This window comes from Nuphar pumila, chromosome 17 (genome assembly GCF_984573655.1).
Source record: "Nuphar pumila chromosome 17, dmNupPumi1.hap1.1, whole genome shotgun sequence".
NCBI classification, from domain to species: Eukaryota; Viridiplantae; Streptophyta; class Magnoliopsida; order Nymphaeales; family Nymphaeaceae; genus Nuphar; species Nuphar pumila.
Window position 1 is genome coordinate 30,354,797 of NC_143265.1, and position 25,050 is coordinate 30,379,846.

Sequence of the window (25,050 nt, forward strand, 5' to 3'; positions counted from 1 at the left end):
TAGCTAAGCCATTTTCCAGTAAAAAAATGGCCGGGTTGATGCCACCCGGAAAGGGAGGCATCCGTCTAGCCATTTCCCGGCCAATGGATGGTTAGAAAACGAACAGATAACCTAAAACAAAAAAGGTAAAAATATTTAAAAAATGGCCAAGGCCATTTTTTCTGCCAGCCACGAGCCGGAAAATGGCCACATATGTATAAAAAAAATAAAAAACTTCAAATTTCAGGCCATTTTTCGATCAATCACCATTCAAAAAATGTCTGGTTGGTCCCACCCGCGTCAAGCGATATTAGCCGATCACCAGTCCGAAATGGCCAGCCTGAGTTTTTTTCAAGAGGGGAGCATGGGACATGAGGGGTGGGAGGGTGGAGAGGGGAGAAGAAAAGGTCGTGGGAAGAGGGGTAACCCAATAAACCGGGTTTACCCTTTAAAAAAAATTGGGGTACCCAGTTTTTCTAAAACCTGGTTTTCATGAAAACCATGTTTGGTGTCATCCCAAACAACCACTAAACTTGGTTTTCATCTGAAAACCAGGTTTACACCCTTTCAAACCTGGTTTTGGGTGTCATGCAAACGAGGCATTAGTTTATGTTTTATGCATGCTCAAATGCAAGGTCTAAGATGGAGATGTGGTTGTCTGATTGGGTGTTTGGCCTTTTGAAGAGGGGTGGGAGGCATGGAGCCCCCCTCTTAAGAGGAGGGGACAACCTTTACGTGGCAACTGGTGGTTGTGGCCAAACACCCTATAAATGTTCGACCTTGATCACTGAATCTGCTCTATATGAAATGAGAGCTGATCATGGCAGGAGTATTTGTTGCAGTTCATTCATGTGATGAACCAATGATCAAATATCCCAAACACTATAAGTGGACTCCATATCACTTATATGGGTTGTATATAAATCTTATTTTTTTTTCAAGTGCCTTTAATGCGCTCGATAAACCCCTTCTTTTCAGGTTTGACTCCCACCACATGTGCGGGGCCTTCAACTGGTGGACTTTGTAAGGGTTTGGGTATCGATGACCCCACTGAGAGTTTTATCTCGCAGGTAGGGCTGATACACAAGCTGAATAAGACAGAGCTTGAAGTGTTTAAAGCTCAGCTCATTCTTGTGGCTAGCGAACCTGAGTTGGAGCTCATAATCTGTTTGAGTTGAATGAGCCAAGTCGGTGCTGTCTTGTTTATACAAAAAATACATTGTTTTAGAGCTTTTACAAAAGAATGTATGTAAAATCTATCTCAAATATATTTTTTACTACCTAACAAGCTTATACAAGTGGAGCCAAGCCGAGTACCTATATTCATATTCAGAATGCCAAGCTTATTCTACGAGTTTGGACGAGCTTTTTATGAGCCGAGCCATGAGCAGCTTGGCTTGTTTCTCAGCCCTACTCGCAGGGAGATCAGCATATTAAGTGTCCCCGGTTCTTGGCTAGATTGTTCTACAAAAATATAAGGTTGAAAACAAAACTGAACGTGGTGTTGAGCGTGCCGCTCCAAGACACCGGAGGCATACACTATCACGCAGCCTAAAATTTTGAATATAGGGATAATAATGTCATTTACTAAAAACTTATACCTTCATTGGTCATGAGCAAGTATTGGAGTTCTGACAATTGCACTCCAACCAGCATGACTGTTTCAGACTGACCAACGGACAAATGTTCTTTTTTCTTTTTGATTTAGCCTCATTTTTTCAAAAGCATCACCTTCAGATTGTTTTCACTTCCAATGTACGAGCCACCGTTCTAGAATAAAATCCTCTCTCTTTTTGTGGTTACATGCTTCTATTTCTTTTTCCCAATTCGTTCCACCAAAAATAAGATATCAGCAGTTTAGAGGTATGTGGTACTTTTACTTATCATCTCTATCATCATCAACGGGGAGTGCAGGGACTCCTTGTCGGTGTTTCCATGTCATCCAAATAAGCACCGTCGTTGGCCAATACCACCGACTTCATCAATTTTCGTTTTTGATAGCTGTGGTTTTTTGGCATCTACTAAAGAACTAGTCCTTCTTCTTTAGTTCTTTGGATATGTTTGGCTATTACCATTCTGATTTTACTGGCTTGGTGTCACGAAGTTGGTAGCTTTCATTTCCCCTCTTTCTCTTCATTAGAAAAACGAAAAAACAGAATGGGAAATCGACGACCAACTTCTCAATAGTTGTATTTTTCCCTGTATTTTTGTGTGGTGAAAAAGGACACCAACCAACTTCGCAGTTTTAAGAGAGCCGGTTTTAAATTGAGAAGTTGGTGAGTTTTGATCGATACCCATTCGAGAATATCTGTTTCAGGAATCATTTTTGAGTTCAGTTTGATGTTGTTTCGGTGAATCTCGAGTTCAAAACCTTTGTCGTTGATACTCCTTTGGTGAATCTAGAGTTCAAAACCTTTCTCATTGTTACTCCTTCCTTATGATATTGGAAAGATTTTATATTTCCCTCTTTTTTAGATCTTATTTCTCATTGGAAAATATGCTGGCAGGAAATATTTATTAGCGGTGGTCTTTTATCCGGTTTAAGTTAACGCTTTTCGGTATTTCTTTGTGTTTCACTTAGATGGGTGCCACTGTTTTGAAGTATTTTTGTGCTTTTGGTGTCTATTATTGGTGGTATTTCTGTTTTGCAAAATGACGCAAAAGGGATCACTTTCTGTAACCCTAATTTAACTTCAAGTTCATTTAAGCCTTTTCCACTAGACCTGGTTTTGGGTTTTGGTTGTGGGATCTGTGCGGAGTACTTCAAGTTTTTTCTGAAAAAGGAAAAAAAAACAGTTTATCATTTGGTATTGATTCTTGAAAGTCCGAACTTTACCAACTTTCTGTTCTTGAAAGTCAAGTTGCAAGTGCCTTTGCCTTGTGTTTATCTTGCTTCTGACCTAAGCCTACAGAGATCACATAATACTTCATTTTCTTTATTTACTGTGGAATGTGGACTCATACACTATGCTTGAACTGTGACTCTAAAATCTAAATTCAGTTTCACTAGCTATACTTGCTCACTTTTGTTAAATTTAGTGTTTCCATTCTTTTCATGCTTGAAGTCAAGCGGTATGAGTGTTGTCAGTATCATATGGTATTGTATGATACGATACTGTGTATCACAGAATCGCTTGTCCATGTGATAAGATATATCTCTCTGAATCAGAAAATGCAGAGTATCGGACCGTATCTTCCAATACAACAACTTTTTCACTTTTTTGTGCAAAATTTTTCAAGCCATTTATTTTGGATTCCTTCTCACTTTTAATGACAACTGTTTACATAAATAAGACTTTAGTAGTCCTATTCACTTATTTCGTAAGCTATGTGAACAAAAAAATAGAAGTTTCTTCTTAATTTATTGTGATTAGTGAAGACAAGAAAGAAGAGAAGAAAAGTATTATTATGGAAGAGCACATATTATTCAACTCTTGTACTTATTGTAATTAGTGTGAAACTAATTAATGAAGATATTATGAAACTTCTCTTTTTAATGCTTACTACTTAGAGTTAGAAGTGACATATTACTTTTTTTTTTACTTTACTCTTTTGATGTATGTAATGGATACATCCGTATAACATCATAATTATAGCATTTATTTTTTATAATTGTTACATATTTATTCATGTGCAACTTTCATAATTAAGTTTATTTAATATTGTAGTTTGACTACGTAAATGTGTTTTAATTTTTTTTTGGTCATGTTTTTGAATTTTTTTAGTTATTTAAATTTTTTTTTTTATATTATGTGATTGTTATAATTTGTTTACTCAAAACTTTTTTCTTTTGTTTGTTATCTAATGTAACTCGTTAATAGTAAACCTTTTGTTTTGTTAGTTGTTAGTTTGGTACAATATCGTTTCACATATTATAGTAGTACATGTGTTTGTCTAATTGTTCATAATGCTTAAATTTGATCTTTTTCTATTTTATTCTATGTTTTATTCTATTTTTTTAGAATTTTTTCTATTTTTTGTGATTTTTATAATGGTTTTTTTCCATATCTTATGATACGGTACGATACACCTGTATCACCAGTACTTTCGATATAGGTTCCAATACGATAATTACAACATTGAGTGGTATTCAGCCTGTTTGATGGAGACTTTTAGGTCCGTTTGGAATTTTCTTTTGTTTTCTAATAGGTGCATTTTGTTTAACGTACTTAATCTTCAGCAATGTTGATATTCATCTTTTATTCAGATCGTGATTGACAATGAATATCTCTGTGTGTGCTTGCTTACCAAGACAATGAGAGTAAGCTCATGGGACACAGGAAAGATGGAGACTCTTATCTTAATCTCCCACGTAAAGAACTTCAAGGATTATACAAGAAACATGGCATATCTGCAAATAAAACAAAGTATCGGCTAGCCAACTTGTTAGCTTCATTTTTCAAGGTCCTTTTCAAATTCTAAGTGGTTAAAGTTCTTATCTTAACAACCATGAAGTGCCACCAAATTGGAATAGTAATGCTAGCTTTATTGCATGAATCTTCAATCCTACTAATTCTATTTTCAAAATTTTGTGCAGGGGAAAGGACAGAATAAGCTTCTGTCAGCTCCAGCTAGAGGTTTTGTTGAGAAGCTTTCAAGTTCTTGCAATAAGAAATTGTTTAAGAAAAACACAACACTAACACCTTCAGAAAATAGACTTGATGGTGGTGGTGGGATCCCACCTACTGGACCGCTAACATCAGACATGAAAACCAAATCCAATTCTATAAAGGAAAGGAAACATGGTATGCTTAAGCCAGTGTTCACCTGGAACCATGTTAGGATCATTATCATCTGTTTCATTATTGTATTATTTTTGCAGTTAATTCTCAAAGAGTTCTTGGAGAAGACTTGGCACCAACAAATAAGAGTGCAATGGATTTCACAGGCTGTAATTTAGATAAGGTACACATTTCAATATATAGTCCTTTTGATAAAGTAATCATGTATTAGATGTAACTTATGTCTCTACTATTTCCTTTATTCATGGTATTATGCTCTATAACAGAATGTTAGCAGATGAGTTTAATAGATTCATGTAAGTTTTCCCCATTGCATTAATTTTTACCATGTTTACGTCTTCCAAGTATGAGTGCATTGTAATGAAATGAGCGGAAAACAAATACAAGCCAACGAAGGATATACAAACACACAATACAACCACAAATACACTTTAAAGATAACACAATAAGCCAACTAGGGCTTGCAACAAACTGTAAAAAATATCTTTTATTGTCAAAAAGCTTAGTGAGAAGCTTGAGAATCAAATGGGGACCTTGTGTCCCTATTTATACACATAGAGGGAGCCTTGGGAGCTCCCAACGGCTATATTTGTAGCCGTTGGGAGCTATCCATCGTCTCTATGAGTTAATTCCCATAGATCCCCTTACTCTAACCTAAATTACATTTATTAAAAAAATAAAAACTATTTACCTAACCTATTCCTAACCTAGTTACATATAATAAAATAACCAAACTGCCCCTAGTGGGCATTATATATATATTCTTTTATATTTAAGAATATATATATATATATACATATACATATACATATACATATTAGACATTCATATTTTAACACTCCTCCTCAAACTTATGGTGTATACATTGAAAGTTTGTTAAGTAAGAATATGAAACAAGGTGATGCAAAAGCTTTTGTGAAGAAGTTAGCAAGTGGATATTCAGAACTAACATATGGAAGCTAGATGATTTCTTTTAAATATTCATCTCGTACATAATGATAGTCCATTTCTATATGCTTAGTGTGCTCATGGAAAGTGTGGTTGCTGGCAATATAGATAGTACTCTTGTTGTCGTTCGAAGGTCTGGAGATGTCTATTCCCTTATCTTTAAGAAGATTCCTTAGCCATACAAGTTTCATAGTTGTTGTAGCCACAACCCTATATTCAACTTTGGTAGATGACAGTGAAACTTAAAAACCAGTAGATGAGACCCTATCATTTGGATTTTCTCCCCAATCAGCATTAGTATAAGCAAGCAAATCCAAAGATGAGGATGAGGATAAGAAAAACCCTTTATTTATGAAATTCTTTATATATCTCACAATCCGCAACGCAACACTCATGTATACGGTAGTTGGAGCATGTTGAAATTGACTTGCAGAGTGAACAACATGAGCTATGTCTCGTCTGGTGATGGTTAAATAGGTAAGTGACCCAATCAACTGTCTATATGGAGTAGGATCGTCCAAAAGTGTCCCATCTTCAAGTCTTAGCTTTGCATTGACAACTTCAGGTGTGTCAACTTTTTTTGTCATCTGTTATACCAAACTTAGCGCAAACATGAACAAAAAGCTTCATCTGAGAAAGAATATAACCAGAGTTGCCAGTCGAGGAAGCGGGAAGCGATACGGGAAGCGGAAGCGGGAAGCGAGGCACTTCTAAAATTTTAGGAAGCGGGAAGCGCGGGACGACTTAGGAGCGAACTAGGAAGCGTCTCGGAAGCGACTTAGCAAGCGTCTCGGAAGTGACCTAGGGAGCGAACCGGAAGCGACCTAAGAAGCGAAGAAGGAAGCGACATAGGATTCGAGTGAGAAGCGAATAAGAATCGAAAGGGAAGCAAAAATGTAATTATATATTTTTATTTTATCAAAAACTAAGATTTATGTCATCATTGACAAAATAAAACATGTATATAGACAATAAATAATATAAGTTGTAATTATCTAACAAATGCATCATATTGCAACTGTCAAGCATTAAAAAAATTATACATCAAAAGAAGATCATAATTCACATTCTTGTTGCAATCATTTAACAAATGCATGCAAACACTAAATAATGCATTAAGAAAACAAATAAATTTGATTAAAAAGCGTACATTTTTCAACGAAAAAATAAAATGACTTGTTATTTGATGTTGTAAATCTTGTCATCTCTGCAACATAGAAAATGAGAAATCAATAAACTCAAAGATTACATAGAGATATGGTTAAATTTTTAAGCTATAAATTTCTAAATTGTAAATTATAAGCTACAAAGTTCTAAACTCTAAACTTAAAATTAACATAATCCACTACTTCACTTCATTATGCAAGATTCAAAATAAAAGTATACCAAAAAAAGATTACAAGACCATGATAAAAAAGTAATATAAAAGTTTTTAAGTTATACTACTCCAACTACATCATAAAAAAAAATAATAATTCAAGAGTTCATTAATCTGTCCTCTTTCTCTTCCCCTTCAGGTCAGCAATAGATCGCGAACTTTCTGCATCATCACGTGCTTCTTGTCCTCCACGACCATGTCTTCTGCTCCTTTCTTCATTTCCTATAATGAATACGTTAAAAAATTAAAATGTTCAAAAACCATAATTTAAAATATAAAAAATACAATATCAACATACCTTGCCTAGGTCTCCGGCTAAAAAAATGATCAATCCGACCATGAGGAACTGATGGTCGCTCTTATATATCTGCAGTTCTACTAGCTCTGATGGATTGATTTGTATCCTCTTCAACTTCATTTGTACGTATAATTATTGGAGGTAATGGAGCTCTTGGTTGTGCATCTTTATGTTTGGATTTGGAAATAGTGCTTGATTGTTGTGCACTATCATCCAAATCTCTCCATCGCATATCCTCTAATCTCAACGTATTTTCTTCTACAATAGGAAGTTCTGGATTGATATCCCATTTTCGACTAGGCCATTCTTTATAGCGATTGTTGCACATTTTATAACAAGAATATAAAATATGAATGCTAATAAACAATCAATGATAAAAAAAGGAAAAAAAAATACCAAAACAAAAGTACACAGTTTAATTATACCTGTCAATCAATCGAAAATTGGAATGAATATACACTAAGGTATCAACATGATCTTCATTGAGCCTATTTCTTTTAACATTGTGAATGTAACTATAGGTGCTCCACACTCTTTCTGCAGAAGATGTGCTAATAGGTTGAGATAAAACCTTAATGGCTAATGCTCTCAACTCCGGTGTATTATCACCATAAAAACGCCACCAATTAAGCACTGACATTGTAGGATTCAGTGCATCTATTAGTGCTGCATTTCGGCTAAATCTTCCACTTCTTGATGCAAAATCCACAAGTTGTGACCTATAAAGTGTAGATAACTCTTCATTTCCAGAAGATATGACTTCAAGCGCGAGCATTGCACCATCTAAGATATCATTATCTTTTTCTGCAAAAAAAAATGTTTAGTAATTATAACAAGAAAATGCAAATGAAATAATAAAATAATTAAATCATTTAACTTTAAACTTTATTAAATAGATAGAATTAAATTTTTACTAGGAGAAACTCGTTTGACTCCTCCTGCTGCTGGGATTTTGAGATACTCCGACTCGTAATATTTTGGAGTAAGCATGTGGGCTAGACTATGGAGAGGCACATTCATTCTATCCCATCTATTTGAGACAATCTTATGAATCTTTTTATATAAATCTGGTTGTCCTTTTAGATTATCTTTGATTTTCCCCAACATGTTGTCCATGCCTTCATACACTTCACCAATTATAGGGCCTTCCTGATCACAAAATTTAATCATCTTATAGATGGGTTTTGTAATCAATAATGCTAAACGTACAAAATCCCAATATTCTTCATCAAGAACAGTTGTTTCTGTTGTAACAACCCTTTTTTTCATAATTTCATCCGTGCATGATTGCTTCCAATCGCTCCATCTATCTGAAATTACTGTGAGCCTTAACTCTCCCTCACATCAAGCAAGCGTTTCAAAGTAGTATAATGTGAAGCAAACATTGTTTTTGCAATCTTTATTAATTCTAATTTTTCATTGCATCTAAAGATTGCTAGTGCTTTTGAATGATTTGTGATATATTTCACAATTTCTTTACTCTGCAAATATGTTTCTCCCAACCAATGAAACTCATGTGCCAAATCCTTGAAGATCAAATTAAGTCTGTGCACAACACAAGGTGACAAAAAAATATACTTGTACGTTTGTTTTAATTCTTCACCTGCTAACTTGCAATTTGCTGCATTGTCTGTAATCACTTGCACTACATTAGAAGGCCCCACAAGTTTAAATCCTGTCTTCAAAAACTCGGCAATGTTTGCAGCTGACTGTTGCACATTAGAAAAATCGCTTGCATATAAGAACATCGAGCCAAAACAGTTTGAGGCAAGTATATTTATTAAGTGGTTGTTCTTGATATTTGTCCAATCGTCTGAGACAATGGAAACTCCAAACTCCTCAAACTTTTCTCGAAATTCATTTAACTCCCTGTGAACACACTCTTTCTCACTGTCAAGCAACGTTGTTCGCGCTTTTTCATATGATGGGGGTTTATATCCGGGCACTTTACTAACTGCAGATATCATCTCTTCCCAATATGGTGATCGAAGCACATTGAAAGGTATGCCATTTGCACACAAAAATCTGATAATTTTGTGATCTACATCATCTCTTTCTACATTTTTAAAGGTATCACGAATATCAACTGTTTTTCGGCTTCCACTAGATGATGTAGTCATACTAATAGGCTTCTTCAGAGTATCAATTCTTGATCTCCTCAACTCAAATGCACTTGATGAAACCTCCACTCGACGAACTTGCCTCTTAATTTTTTTTGCCAATTCTGCATTTTTTGTAACTACAGGGCAAAAGGCAATCCCAACACTTTGTCCCTTTGGAGATCCCATGAGATGTGCAAAAACTCGAGTATATGACCCATGATAAATATTTTTGCAGTGCCTGCACATAAAAACTTGGGTTCCACCTTGCTTTCCTTGCCCACTCTTCTTTTGTTTCAATACATGGCGCCATAGCACTGTTGTTTTATGCATGTTAGGTGGTTCATCATCTTGGTCATCTTCAGAATAGTAGTCATCCAAGTCATATTCTTCTTCATCTTCCTCATCAAAACAATTTTCGTTTCTGTCCTCAAACTGATATGGACAAGCAGAAGACCTCTTCTTGCCCTTCCCAACACCACTAGATGATTCATGCTCCAAATTGTACAAAGAATCGTCATCGTCATCAGAATTATCGTGATCATAGCTTGAGATGGGTCATTAATGAAGCAAAGAACATGCAAATATATCTGCATCATAAAAGTATAAGAATCAGCCTAAAACACTTTAAAAAAGCTATTATTAACAGTAAATGATGGAGAGTGAAGAACACAAATCATTACTCATAATTTACCAATTACTAAAACAAATAAATAAACATCATTTAAGGAGGTGAAAGATCTATGATTCTATAATATACTATGATAAAGCAAACAAAATTTAAAAAAAAAAAAGTTCTTTCAAAAGTTTGTATTTATGAAAAAATGCCAAAATAAGATAACATAACAACGAAGAAAAACAAAATTCATATTGGCCGACTGTTACTAGCAATAATGATATTTATTTAAAATTTTAAACAACTAGCTGCAACATACTAGTTGCCCCACTCTTTTGATAGAGTAAATGAGCCGAGCCTGGGTGTGCCCACACTCGGTATATCAAAGTATTCATACTTAATAGGGATGATAAGCTCAATCATGCTTGGTATATATTTTGTATAATTTGTTTTTATAATATGAATTCAAGAATTTTCCTATAATATATTTTATATATATTATAGGATACTTATAAGTATCTCTTTTGTTTTGTTTCTTTTATCATGCTTGGTTCACTTGATCAACATGTAAGTTCAGAATTCACATAAAGCAAAATCACTTCAAGAGATCAAGGAGAGAATAGATTCTAGAAGTCTGCAATATCAAACACCATAATGAAACCATAAGACAACTTGTGGAGGCAGAACATGTTTTTCATTGACTTTGAAATTGAAAACAATAAATCAATAATCCATATATATCCAACAGTAAAAGAATAATAAAAGTGATCCAGTCAATCTGATCACGAATCAGGATTCAAGCAATCGTCAAAATGACTTAAAAGTTAAAACCTACAAGAATGATAAAAAAATACTACATTAACCCTTATTTCTAAAAAAGACGACCAAATAAACTCAGTTAAACCACAAAATGTGAAATGTTTCTCAACCAATATATTGTTCATTCATGGGACTCAAATAAGAATATAAATGATCATCATATTGATAACACAAAAGATAAAGACCATCATGTTATTGCAACGGGAAAATGAAACAAATAGTCTCTAACAATCCCCTGTTCCCTAAATGTACTTTCTAGAGAGAATGAATGAATCAAACCTCTACTCACGAGCTGAACCTCACACCACACAAGTCAGACACCAGCCCTATATCACTCAAAAACTCTTCATCAAAGCAAAATATGGGCCTCCCGGTCTAGTTAAAAAAAAATTTAAAAGCTCATTCCTAGCCCCGCTCTGATTCCATATGAAATAGATTTTTATCCATTTTTGTAGCCCAACCCTGGTCCCTGACTGCAGCAAATAGTTTGATTTGTCCATATGAAATAGATTTTTATTAATAATTGTAGCCATTTTTATTTTATCTCAAAAAAAAAAAACGAGGACGCTGGGTACTGGGTTGGGCTACAAAAATGGATAAAAATCTATTTCATATGGAATCAGGATTGGGCTAGGACTGGGCTTTTAAAAAATAAAAAATAAATAACTGTTTCGGGAGGCTACCGTAACAGTTATTTATTTATTTTTTTAAAAGCCCAGTCCTAGTCGGCTAGCCCAGCCCTGATTCCATATGAAATAGATTTTTATCCATTTTTGTAGCCCAGCCCAGTCCTACCCAACCCTGACTGCAGCAAATAGTTTGATTTGTCCATATGAAATAGATTTTTATTAATATTTGTACCATTTTTTATTTTATGTCAAAAAAAAAAAATCGGGGACGCTGCCCCCGAACCAGTGTTGTGAGAGGCGTACGCCTCAGAGGCGAAGCGCAGGCTCAACGCCTCGCTTCGCCTCTTCACATTTACAACCTCGCTTCGCCTCATCGATTCAGTGCAGTGGCGTAGCTAGGATTCATGTGGGGGGGGGGGGGATAGGGGTGTAGCAAAAAAAAAAAAATTGTGTGAGAGTCGGGGGTTCGGGGCAAGGTTGTTAAATGCGACGAGGTGAAGCGAGGCATTGAGCCTGCGCTTCGCCTCTGAGGCGTACGCCTCAGGTACTGAAGCGTACGCCTCTCACAACGTGAGACTCTCAAGCAGTGTTGTGAGAGGCGTACGCCTCAGTTCCTCTCACAACAAATTTTGGATGACCTCGAGTGAATCGAAAGAGAGAGGTCGCCGGACGTCAGTGGAAGAGAGAGGAACATACCTGAATAGAGACATTGCCAACGTCGATCGAGGTCTTCGGATGTCAACAAAGGAGGAGGTCGCCGATCGTCGGAGGTAGCAGATCGTCGGAGGTTGCAGATCGTCGGAGGTCGCCGGTGGCCGAAAATGAGAGAGAGAGAGAGAGAGAGAGAGAGAGAGAGAGAGAGAGAGAGAGAGAGAGAGAGAGAGAGAGCAAAACCCTGAGCCTTCGTTCTTAAGTTTTCACGATTTTTTTAAAATGTTTGTTTTGCCCTTATTCAGATTTTTTTTTTAGTTTCTTGTTTTTCACGTGTCAATTTCGTTTTGAAAAAGGGTAAAATTGGTATTTCGTAAACGCGTCCCCCTTTAAAGGGGGACACGATTCCTTTTAAAGGGGGACGCGTTTTCCTTTAAAGGGAAACATGTCCCTTTTTAAAGAGGGACACGTCCCCCTTTAAAGGGGGACGCGTCCCCCTATAAAGAGAAGCGCGTCCCCCTTTAAAGGGGGACGCGCTTCTTTTTTATGTGCGTTTCCTTCTGCATTTCAGAAGCGTCGCGTTTCGCGCTTCCGAAGCGCGTCTCGGGGAAGCGCGCTTCCCCTTATGCATATGCGTTTCCAGTAACTCTGAATATAACCCCTGGGAGAAAAGGCGAACTTTAATACCTAAAAAATATTTAAAAAAAACCCAAGTCAGACATCTCAAATATTTTTTTAAAACATTTTTAATTTCAATAACTCCTTGTTCATCATTCTCTGTTAATATTGTTGAGATTAAGTGGTTTTAAGTTTTAAGTTTATTTGATATTTGTTGAGAATAGGTGGTTTTAAGTTAAGTCTTTTTATATTAGAGGCTATTTGAAATTATGTTTTCATAATGGGCTTAGATGTAATTATTCTTTTTAGCCTCTCTCTATTTAACATAGAGAGAAGCCCTAATAATTAAGGGAACGAGTTTTATCTGTGCAGCCGTCTCCCTCTCTCTCTCTCTACCTAGGGTTCGATGCTTCTTTCTACATGGTATCAGAGCCCTCGATCGTGGGAGCGTGATTGATCGTGATCAAACTATCGTGGGAGCGTGATCGAAAAGCTTTTGTTAATAAGGTAAGTTGGTTTGTTTTCTGTGTAAGATCTGATGACAGATCTGGAGATCTGTCATCAAATCTAAGGAAACAAAATGCGTGACCCCCTGCAGTTCTGGTAGCTCCTTTTTTTTGTGATTCCCTGTTGCCGAGTTTTTATCCCTGCCGTGATTTCCTGCCCTGATTTCCTGCTGTGATGTCGTGATTCCCTACCGTGATTCCTTGTTGTGATTCCCTACCGTGATTCTTACTGAGTTTCCCTGCCGTGATTCTTGTTGAGTTTTATCTCTGCCGTGATGCCGTGATTTTCTGCACTGTTTTGTTGCCGAGTTCTTTTATTGTCATGGTTTCTGTGATTATATGGCTGGGAGTAGCTGTCGTGAAGTTCTATTTTTCTACGTGCTCAGGTTATCGCTGGTTGTGAATCTGGATGGTGAGTTCATCTCAGATTCTATTTGGTGAGCAACTGTCGTGATTTCTAGTTTCTGCGTGCTCATATTATTGTTGGTCATGAATCTGAGTGCTGAGTTCGTCTCAGATCCTATTTGGTTGTTCGATTTCAGAAGATGAATATCAATAGCCGTGATTCCCTGCTGTGTCGTGATCTTTTTGGCTGGAACGTGTGTGCTGTGAAAGTAGCATGTTAATATAATTTTTTTTTGTGGAAGCAGTAGGCGTGATCCCCTGCAGTGTGGGAAAATATTTTGTTTGTGGGATTTTTTTTTTGTCGAGGGATTCTGTGTTGAGTACTGCTACTGGTTGTCGTAGTGGCTGATGCGTGATGGTAACACACGCTATTCCCTGTGTCGCTTGAAGCCTGTCCAGATTTTATCTCTGGTGTGGAAAACTGTGTAGTCGTGGAAAACTGACATGTGATAGTCTGAAAACCAGACACATCTTTATCGTGTTGGATGTGTGATCTTGATTTGCAACCTATAGCCATCCGTGGTTGAGGTGAAAGGTTTTGGTCAAGTTTCTTTAAAACTATTTTTGAAGTTTGGATCTGAATAGTCGAAGGTCGTGTTTCTCAGATTTCATTGGTGAAGTCAAAACTTGATATAGTCGGGTTCGTAGTTGATTGTGGGTGTGCGCGTGTGGTTGCTCCCGCATTTTGTGAATCAAGCCAATTAGTTTATATTATGGCTCAAGTGGTTAAATCAGATGCAGATTCCTCCAATGATTATGTAACTCTTAGCAGGGCTGAATATGACGAGCTCCTTGCTTTACGATCATCCACTTCGAAGTCTTCTGTTGCGGAGGTTGTGTGCTTGGCAGGTGATGGCCTATCTGGTCAAGGTGATAGGTGGATCATTGATTCTGGAGCCTCTGGTCACTTGTGCGGAAATTCGAGTAATTTTTTGAGTTTAAAACCTATGACTGGTCAAAAAAGGGTACGTCTTGCTGATGGTAGTTCTTCCCCAATTGTAGGGCAGGGAAACATGTCTATTACCCCTACTCTTCAATTGTCGCATGTTCTTCATGCTCCTTCGTTTCCACATAATTTATTATCCGTCAGTCGAATGACAAAAGATTTGAATTGTAGAGTGATTTTTGATCCTATGGGGTGCACCTTTCAGGACTTGCTGACGGGGAGAATGATTGGTGGCGGCTATGAGGAAGGTGGTCTGTATTACCTTCACCAAACAAAAGTTTCGGCCTATTCTGCTGTTACATCATCCTTAAGTCCTCTATTGTGGCATCATCGTTTGGGTCACCTTCCAGTGACAAAACTTCGTCGTGTCATTCCTCATATACCTCCCTCGGTTTCTTTTCAGTGTGAAACATGTCAATTGGGAAAACATTGTCGAAGCTCTTTCCCCTCTAGTCAGAGTCCGTCAAGTCAAGGATTGTTTGATCTTCTTCATGTCGATGTGTGGGGTCCGAGTAGGATTCCGAATAGGTCTCAGTGTCGTTATTATCTAGTTATTGTTGATGACTTCTCAAGGTTATCGTGGGTGTTCCTGTTAAAAGATCGGTCTCAAGGTCCTGTTATTCTTAAATCTTTAATTGCAGAGATAAAAACTCAATTTGATGTATGTGTTAAAATTGTTCGCACTGATAATGCTCTTGAGTTCAAATCCAAAGACTTACTTCAATTCTATTCTGTTAATGAGATTTAACCTCAATTTACATGCCCCCATACCTCCCAGCAAAATGGGGTGGCTGAGAGGAAACATAGACAAATCCTTAATGTTGCTCGGTGCCTTATGATTCAATCCAATATGCTTGCTTCATACTGGGGCGATGCGGTTTTGACAGTCGGTTTTCTTATAAATTGCATGCCGTCAAGCTTTGTAGAAGACCAAATCCCTATTCAAATTCTCCATCCAGAGGCTCCTCTCTTCCCTATCCCCCCTAAAGTTTTTGGATGTGTGTGTTTTGTGCATAAGATGGGTCCGGATCGAGATAAACTTGCTGCGCAGTCTATTAAATGTGTTTTCCTTGGGTATCCTAAGAACCAAAAAGGATATCGTTGCTACGACCCTATATCTCATAAAGAGTATGTTAGTGTGGACGTTACCTTCTTTGAGTCTATTTCTTATTTTTCAAGTACTACTCCCAGACTACAAGAGAGGCTTGGTGATATCCTTCCTCTGCCGATTCCCCCCTTTCCGTTAGAGTCGCTTCCTCCTCAGTCCTTGGTTCCAACATCGGGTGTGTCTCGCTTCCGAAACCCTCCCATAGTAGTATACACTCACAGGGTACCTCCTACCTCCATGCCGCCATCACCTCTTTCTCCTCAGGTAAGTATTTCTGAGCAAACTGTTGTCCCTACATCTGATGCTGATCTTCCTATTGTTCTGCGCAAGGGAAAGAGACAGTGCACTCTTTATTCCATCTCGCAATTTGTATCAGAAGCTAATCTTGGGGCATCTATGAAGAATTTTATTTCTGCTCTGTCTGTAACGACCCCAACTCATCCCCTTTGAAAATGAGGATTTTTTTTTTTAAACAGTGCGGAAAACTTCCCAGAGACCCGGGGTCCTCAAAGTTCCAATTCCAACTGGATAGCCATAAACCACAAAAGAACTTGCAAATTAACATCCATAAAACTAACCAATACCTTTATTCATGAATTAAGAACTAATCTCAAAAACAGTGTTTCACTCAACAGAAAGTAATGTAACCACTGATGAAAAATAAGTGACAAGGATACTAGACTGAAGAACCAAAATAAAGAGCCACTCTGTCCACAAAGGAAACTGTCAAAACTCATTGTGACTCCCGCGCCCTCACAGTATTCGTCGACTTCACTAATCACCTGTTCCTGCGAAAAACCAATGAAGTAGGGTGTCAGAATCGAAATCCTGAGCACAGCTACTTCTTAATGAAACAAGTGAGATAAAGGGTTAAGATAAGATATCATGCCACAATTGAGGGAAATACATGCAAGACAGTTTATAACATTTGAGAATTTATTCATGCAACAATCATAATTGCTAAGCATGCAAAGATAGTAAGGCAGTAGCATTTAATAAAACTTCAGTATGCAACAAGAAATAAACATTCAACACTTACCATCATGTATTGATTAAGGGAACCATCAAACTATGCATGATCTAATGCATAACAGAAAATACATGAATCATTTTATTATCTTCCATTAAGTCTTTTGTTTCCTTATGCATGCCCTATTAAATGCATACAACTTTAAGTTTCTCTTTTTAATTACCGTTGCCCGCGGATACACCAAACGGGTACAAACCCCGAGGTCAAGTTAGGTTCCCAGGGTAGCTTATCACACAATTTGTATTTTATTACTGGGTTCCAAACTTAGCCCTCGACCGAATCACCTTCGGAACATTAGACCTTCACATCTAATGTCGGGGACACAAGAGACACCCCACGCCCACAAGTGTCACTTCCTTGGTACAAAAAACAACAGCTGTGTCAAAACACACCACCCCCAGGTAAAGTGACGGACTCTCCCTAAAACCGTGGTCAGGAGAAGGAACCTCAATATCGGGTTCAGGGGATCAAATTAAGCACACAGAGTTTTGTATCCTCACAGTCTCCCCAAGACCGGATTTCTAAGATCCCCATTCTCCAGATGGGTGATCTCAGAAGGTATATTACACTGTGCTTTATTATTACTTTTTATTAAAAATTAGTTTCTTAAGTTTTGCAACATCATATGCAAAAAGAAAGATAAAAGCTCGCATCTATCTCGCGAGAGCCATCACAGTACTCCGGCCTGTGGAAACATATAGAACAGTGCAATAAAACTGAAATATTAATAAAACATGATTTTTGCGATGCATTGGAATGAGTAAGGGAAAACAATTCCATAGCTCGGGCTTACCAAACCCTCGATGATTCATTTGATCACCGAAGCACTAATGCAAGAATCATGACCATATGTAATGTATGCAGTGGTATCAACATGCCTCTAAGGTACAGTCATATATGTACCAAATGAATCCATTGACAATAAACATGAAATATGACATTCCCATATGCAAATTGAACTGCCCACGTTGTACCCTTTTTTTCTGTGCATATGCATGGTATGCGCATGCAGCTCGGGCTTACCAAACCCTCGATGATTCATTTGATCACCGAAGCACTAATGCAAGAATCATGACCATATGTAATGTATGCAGTGGTATTAACATGCCTCCAAGGTACAGTCATATATGTACCAAATGAATCCATTGACAATAAACATGAAATATGACATTCCCATATGCAAATTGAATTGCCCACGTTGTACCCTTTTTTTCTGTGCATATGCATGGTATGCGCATGCATGCATCTTTATGCACTCATTGCCACATATGCTTCTAACCATGAATCGTATTGAGATGGACAAAGGAGCATTCATGTATTTATGTATATGCAACAACACACGTCAAGTCCATCAATGTGTAAGCACTCAAAACAAACTTTATCATGGAATAATGTGTAAGCATGTTCCAACAGACATATAAACCACTTCAACTCCTAACATATATGGAAATCAAAATTGCAGGTACATAACTCATTCTCAAAATTTATCATGCATCAAGAGATTAAAATTTCAAACTTTACTAATCACACAACCAGGCCCTGCTTTCATAAATTAACAGCATTAGGTTTCTAACATGATACGATTTCCAACATGAGAAAATTTTTGTAATTGGACTAATACAAGGGCGGGTGTGCTGACACTATGTTTATCAAAAATAAATCAGGGTATTGAACATAGAAATAAAAATTCCCCCTAAACTTTTCTTTCTGTCTAACAGCCCAGCCCAGCCGACCCTGTCGGCTGGGTCTGACAGTATATACACGGGCCCAAATCAGGGACTGTGTATGCTGCCCTGAAGCATACCACAAAAAGGGAACCATGTGTTCTTCTCATATATAATTTTTTTTTTGTAAAACATCACCTACCACGCATGTCAGTACTCAGTCGATTGGATCAGCTGGGCCTGCCACGACCCTGCCATTGGCTCACTTAATTCCCAGCCAACTGGGTGCTGAGCCGGCGCACCCTGCCAGCATGCTGGCAGCCAGCCCAGTGCTACTCGACTGGGTGCCAGCCTGCCAACAGTAACCCAAAAAAAACTGTTGGATATATATATATATATATGAAAAGATCAAACCCAGCCCAGCCGATCCTGTCGGCTGGGTCTGACAGCATATTCACAGGCCCAGTTTGGGCCTGTGTATGCTGTCAGGAAACCCCCACCTATACAGAAAATTATTTTTTTTCTCAATGCCCAAGGCCCCAGGCCAGCACCCAACCGACTGGGTCGACTGGGCCTGCTCCGATCCTGCCAAAACCAGCCCCGTACCCAGCCAATCACCTGGCTGGGACAGTCGGCTCGGCCAACAGCTGGAAGTCACCCGAGTGCCACTCGGCTGGCTGCCAGCCAGCCAACAGCCGAACTCCAGAAAGAAAACAGATATATATATATATATATTTGTTAAAGCCATGCCCAGTCCAGCCGACCTTGTTGGATGGGCTCAACAGCATATACACAGGTCCAGTTTGGGCCTGTGTATGCTGTAAAAAACGACAACATAAAAAAAATTACGCAAAACTGCTTATTAATAATATCATATATTTTTTTTTTGAAGGGAAAACACCCAGCCCAGCCGACCCTGTCGGCTGGGTCCAACAACATGTACACAGGTCCAGTTTGGGCCTGTGTATGCTGTAAAAAATGACAACATCAATACCCACACAGTCACTATGTGATACATTTTAGTATATACCCCTTTTTTTTTGTTGAAAAGCAAGGAAAATACATAATATAAAAATGGGCATCTGTGGAAATCGTGGATCCACTGCTCCTTCATGGATTTCCATCAAAAGATGCATGGAAACCCCACCTCCACCCGATTTCTCATTAGTTTCAAGAAGAAGTACCCGTACCTTTTAGAGGAAAAATGAATAGAGGCTGTGGAAGGCGTTTGGGCTGAGCTCCGATGCCTCCAACCTTCTTCTTCTACCTCCTTCACTCTCCCTTTCTTTCTCTCCTCTCTCTCTCTATCTCTCTCTCTCTTCTTCTCTCCCCTTCTTTTTCTTCTCTAGGGTGAAAAATGAGGGAGAAGGGCTGCCCCCCCTCCTTTCTCTTATAATATAGCTGGAAACTCTTTAGAGAGTTTCCAGAATTAGGTCTCTCTCTTTAGGGAGTTTTCAGATTTAGGTCTCTCTCTCCTTAGGGAGTTTCCAGAATTTTTTTGGACTCCTTTACTTAACATTATTTGATTGACTTTTTGACCTTCCTTTCCTAAAAGATATGGAAACCTCTGACCCTTTTTAATTAGGGAAGAGGGTTAACCCTAAACCCTCTCAACCCAAATCCCGAAATTAATAAAAATAATTAAATTAATAAATTTATTTTTTGAATTTACTTACTCTTAAATATTCAAAGGTTCCCAAAATTGGTCATGTTGACCATGGAGACTTTTTATATGCTATTAACCCCAATTTAAAAAAATCCCACGAAAAAACAGAAAAAAAACTGTTTACAGCTCCAGGAGATCACGACAGATCTGGGTAACATCCATCCTTAGATCTGACGACAGATCTGGGTAACATCCCAGATCTGTTATCAGATCTTCCACACTAGTGCAACAACAAACCTGATTTTTTTTTACGCAGTCTGAATTTTTTTTTTTCGTTGGTGAAGATCAGTCCTCTTCGTGATCACGCTCCCGAGATTGAGGGCTTTGATACCATGTAGAAAGGAGCAGCCACCTGTAGAGAGAGAGAGAGAGAGAGAGAGAGAGAGAGAGAGAGAGAGAGAGAGAGAGAGAGAGAGAGAGAGACGGCTGCACAGAAAAACTCAATATCGTTCTCCTTGATTAGGGCTTCTCTCTATATTAAATAGAGAGAGGCAAAAATGAAAAATTACATCTAAGTCCTTATGAGAGTAAAATTTCAGAAAACCTCTAATATAAGAGAACTTAACCTAAAACCACCTATTCTCAACAGTTCTTAAATTGATTCTTAACCAGTTTATGAAATATTTGAAAATGTAAAAATACTTCGGATTTATGTTTGAGAAAATAAATCGCCTTGTAAAATCATCTATAAAAATGATATAGTATGAAAAACCGCCTTCTGATATGACAGGTGCAGGACCCCATACATCTGAATGTATTAACCCAAGAGGCCGAGAAATGACAATTTCTTTCTTGAAAGGGTAATCTCTTCATTTTTTCAAGAATACATTTTTCACATTTAAATGTCTCAGAATTACAAAAGTTTTCCATATTTGGAAAGAAATGAATCTTGGATATACTTGGGTGACCAAGTCTCCTGTGCCATAGATCCAAGTCTATTTTCTGAACATTATAATAAAACGTATTCTTGAAAATTTTCAAAAAATCCATGTAGTATAGGCCTCTTTCTCTATGGCCTTCTCCAATCAGCTTCCCTGACTAGTGATCCTGCACTCGACAACCACGAGAGGAGAAGGAAACGTTATATCTATGGTCAGATAATTGAAAAATCGACAAGAGATTGAGGTTTAGTTTGAGAATATACCTAATTTGTTGAATATAAAATCCTTTTAAATTTTGAGATTTTTTTTTCAAAATTTCCTATTGCCTCAATTTCTAGTGGTGTTCCATCAACAGTAAAAACTTTAGACCCGCTTGAGTTATGACATTCGGATAATATTTCAGCATTTGGAGTCATATGAAAAGAATCACCTGAGTCAAGAAGCCATAGAGGTTTACCTGGATCTGAGGTGCTGACTGAAGAGACTACAACTCCTGTAGATAAGAAAACTCCCTTGAGTAGAGGTCCAAGTGCTTCCACCAATTGTGCAAGAGACATACTTTCAATGAAAGGTTAGCTTGATTCTTGTGGTGGTTCGACGGAGGCAACCTTTTTCTCATAAGGTTTCTTTAGTTTTGGACAGTGAGTTTTCACATGTCCAGGTTCATGGCAATAGTAACAAATGATGTTTCTTCTTTCAAAATCATTTTCTTGTTTTTCATCATTTTCCCTTCCATAGTTAGGGGGTTTGTAGGTTCTAACCTAGTTTCCTGGTTTTGAAATGTCTAGAACCGAGTCATCGTCACTTTTGGGGATTCTACTTTTGAGTCTATTTTCTTCCATACTTAATTCCTCTACCGTGTTTTCAATCGAAGAGACTTTTCTTCGATGAAGAAGAATAGACTTAGTGGATTTAAATTCTGATCTCAATTCACTAATAAACTGGAAAAAATGCTCCGCATTGATTTGATTTTGGCGGAGTTCAATATCTTGTGGACAATGTCATTTTGGTTCAAGAAGAGCTAACTCTTCTCATAGTTCCGACAAGCCATTGTAGTACTCTCTGATTCTCTTGTCGCCGTGAACCATATTTCTAACTTTAATTTGTAAATTGCACACATGTGCAATATCTTTAAGAGAGTACATTCTATTGAGGTAATCCCATGCATCATTTACATGATCAAATTTTACAAGACTTGAGCACTTCTTTGTGTCGACACTTGTAATAAGCCAAGACATATCTTGGCATGACCCATTCTCCATTCCTTTCACTTCGGTACCATCTACCAATCTCCATAAGACTTTTTCCCTCATATTAGATGCTTCATGATTGAAGCCCATGTAACATAATTAGAATCATTGAGCTTGATGAGCTTAATGGTGACATTATCATTGTCATCTATTTTACAATATTGGGAAGAAAACGATTATGAGAAAAAGAAAAATTGGCAAGATAAGGTAGAGAAAATAATACTCTACCACAAATGGTAAGTACTAGTATTCTTTCAAGCCTCCTAGCCTCCACACGATCACAACCTCAAAAGAATGTGATCGATCAAACCAACGGCTCTGATACCATGTAAGGAAATGGAATGTAAGGAAATGGAATCCACAACCAAACTTCAAATGCTTCTTCACGAATACACTCTCTCACGAACCATAAAGGTTCATACACAAAGCAAGCATTCAAGAACCTCTAGGGTTCACAGCAAAACACTCAAAAAGAAGAAACAAATTTCATTTAAGTAGGATAAACCCACAACCAAAAGGATACAAATCAATGGGGTATTACCCCATATTTATACACATTAAAGGAGAGCTAGAGAGAGCTGCTGTTTAGAGCTGTTGGAGTGTCCAACAGCTCTCAGACTTGTGTAGTTCAGTCCAAAACACTTTTGCTTTTTGACTTGGTCAAAAAGCATAAGTCTAATAATGTCCAAAAAAAATAAACTAAAACTAAAACTAAAACTAACTTATTGACTAACTATCCTATTGTAACTAAACTGAAAATAAAAGATTACTTATGATGAAGGATTTACATATGAGATTATCTAGAAGAATACAAATTTTAACAGTTGGGAGCTCCCAACAGCTATATTTTTAGCCAGTGGGAGCTATCCAACGTCTCTATGGGTTAATTCCCATAGTGCCCCTTACTCTAACCTAAATTACATTTATTAAAAAAATAAAAACTATTTACCTAACCTAGTTACATATAATGAAATGACCAGCGCCCCATACTCTAACCTAAATTACATTTATTAAAAAAATAAAAACTATTTACCTAACCTAGTTAATAATGAAATGACCAAAATGCCCTTGGTGGGCATTATATATATTCTTTTATATTTAAGAATATATATATATATATATATATATATATATATATATATATATATATATATATATATATATATATTAGACATTCATATTTTAACATGCATATGATAATATATGATGGTGAGTACCATACTCAAACCTTACCTCAACTGGAACTTCGAGGATTACTGAGCCAGACTGAACCACTGATGGACTGAGCCATCGGGTAGGAGTTTTTGATGACTCAAACCAAATTTAACATTTGCAGATTTGGCTGTGGCAATAATAGTGAACTTGGAACAAAGTGTCTAAGACTTTACATTTTATGACTTATAGATTGACCAACTTTAGGGTAGATTTTGACTTTATAGTATACGTTGAATCTGGGCTGTCTGGTGTTTAATACGACTTTCCATTTAGATTACTAGGTTTTTCCATCACAGTGACTATTTTTTCTCTTTAAAATTAAAGTATATCTCATACTTATTTGCATATATCCAAGTCTGTTGATCATTTTTCCATGTTGCAGTTATGCTCAATTAAATGCTTGTATGATTATGACAGTGCTGAACTGATCAAAGGATGTAGATCAATACTAAGTTATTTAGGATTGTTAGTTGGCATTTGATGGAGCCATACAGTTAATGACTTAGGCAATTTAACCTTGTCAATGCAGGTACAAGATGGTACTCAAAACTTGATTCATGAGGATCCTGCTGGTAAAACTTCTCCTATAAGCTTTGGCAGCCATTTACCTGATCCAAAATTTATAGAATCACATTGTAATCCTGTTAATTGTAACCAACATCGCAAGAATAAAATTCCCTCTGGATCTATAGAAAATTTTGGCTCAAATTTACGAAGTTGCAATCCCACAGGTAAACCTAAGAACACACAAGTGGTTCCAGAAAGAAAGGGAAAAACCAACGAACGCCTTGTCAGGCGCCGTTCTGTTCCTTCAAGTGAGAACTCCACACCATCGTCTACTTGCTCCTTTCAGTTCTTTGTCAGTTGTGAGGAGGGAATTAATCTTTATGTTGATTTGGATGGGAACTCATCAGACTGGATTAAGGATTTGGAGTCTCAAGTTTGTATTAATAAGCAAGAAAGGAATCTAAAGTCCAATCTTATTCAGCATTTGACTAGTAGGTCAAAGGATTCCAACAAACAACTGGATGCTTCACCAGCTGACTTGCTGGTACATGGATCACGCGATTCACGTCAGAATAGTAATATTGATCCACGTCATAATAGTAATATTGGTTCAATGTTGTCTGCTGCTGATTTTCATGGAGAAAATGCTAATATTGGTTCAATGTTGTCTGCTGCTGATTTTCATGGAGAAAATGCTGTTTTCCCTTCAGTTGGTTGCATTTCAGGATGTGGACAAACTGTAGATCAAGTTTCGGTTGCTCCTACAAAAGCTTACATCAGTTCTGCCTTGTCATTTGATTCTTGCATGAACAGGAACTCAAACAAAAATTCATCTTGTAAAACACTCCTGCTCCCTGAATCAGGGTGTCCTGCAACTATGGAGTGTGGCTCCTCCAAAGTTGGAGAGACTTATGTAGTAAATGCTGAAGCGAGCTGCACATGTATTTCTGGTGTGTCTAGGAGTCCTCAGAAAGGAGGTTTTCCATTTTCAGCTGAAATGCATGACAACTCCATGCAAGGCAGTGATGATTATCTTCAGGAAAATAATGACTTATGTGACGGCTTGTCATCAAATAGCTCTATAAGAAAGATTTC

At 37.4% G+C, this 25,050-nt stretch overlaps 1 protein-coding gene across 1 annotated transcript; it reads left to right on the forward strand.

The window, feature by feature from the left end:
* Window positions 1-1,671: 1,671 nt before the first annotated feature.
* LOC149811857 (uncharacterized) lies at window positions 1,672-24,872 on the forward strand. The gene is made up of 6 exons (XM_089992935.1): window positions 1,672-1,842; window positions 4,232-4,383; window positions 4,517-4,724; window positions 4,802-4,884; window positions 23,978-24,709; window positions 24,819-24,872. The coding sequence occupies exons 2-6, from the start codon at window positions 4,249-4,251 to the stop codon at window positions 24,870-24,872; spliced, it is 1,212 nt and encodes a 403-aa protein (XP_089849061.1). The 5' UTR covers window positions 1,672-1,842; window positions 4,232-4,248.
* The last annotated feature ends 178 nt before the right edge of the window (window positions 24,873-25,050 follow it).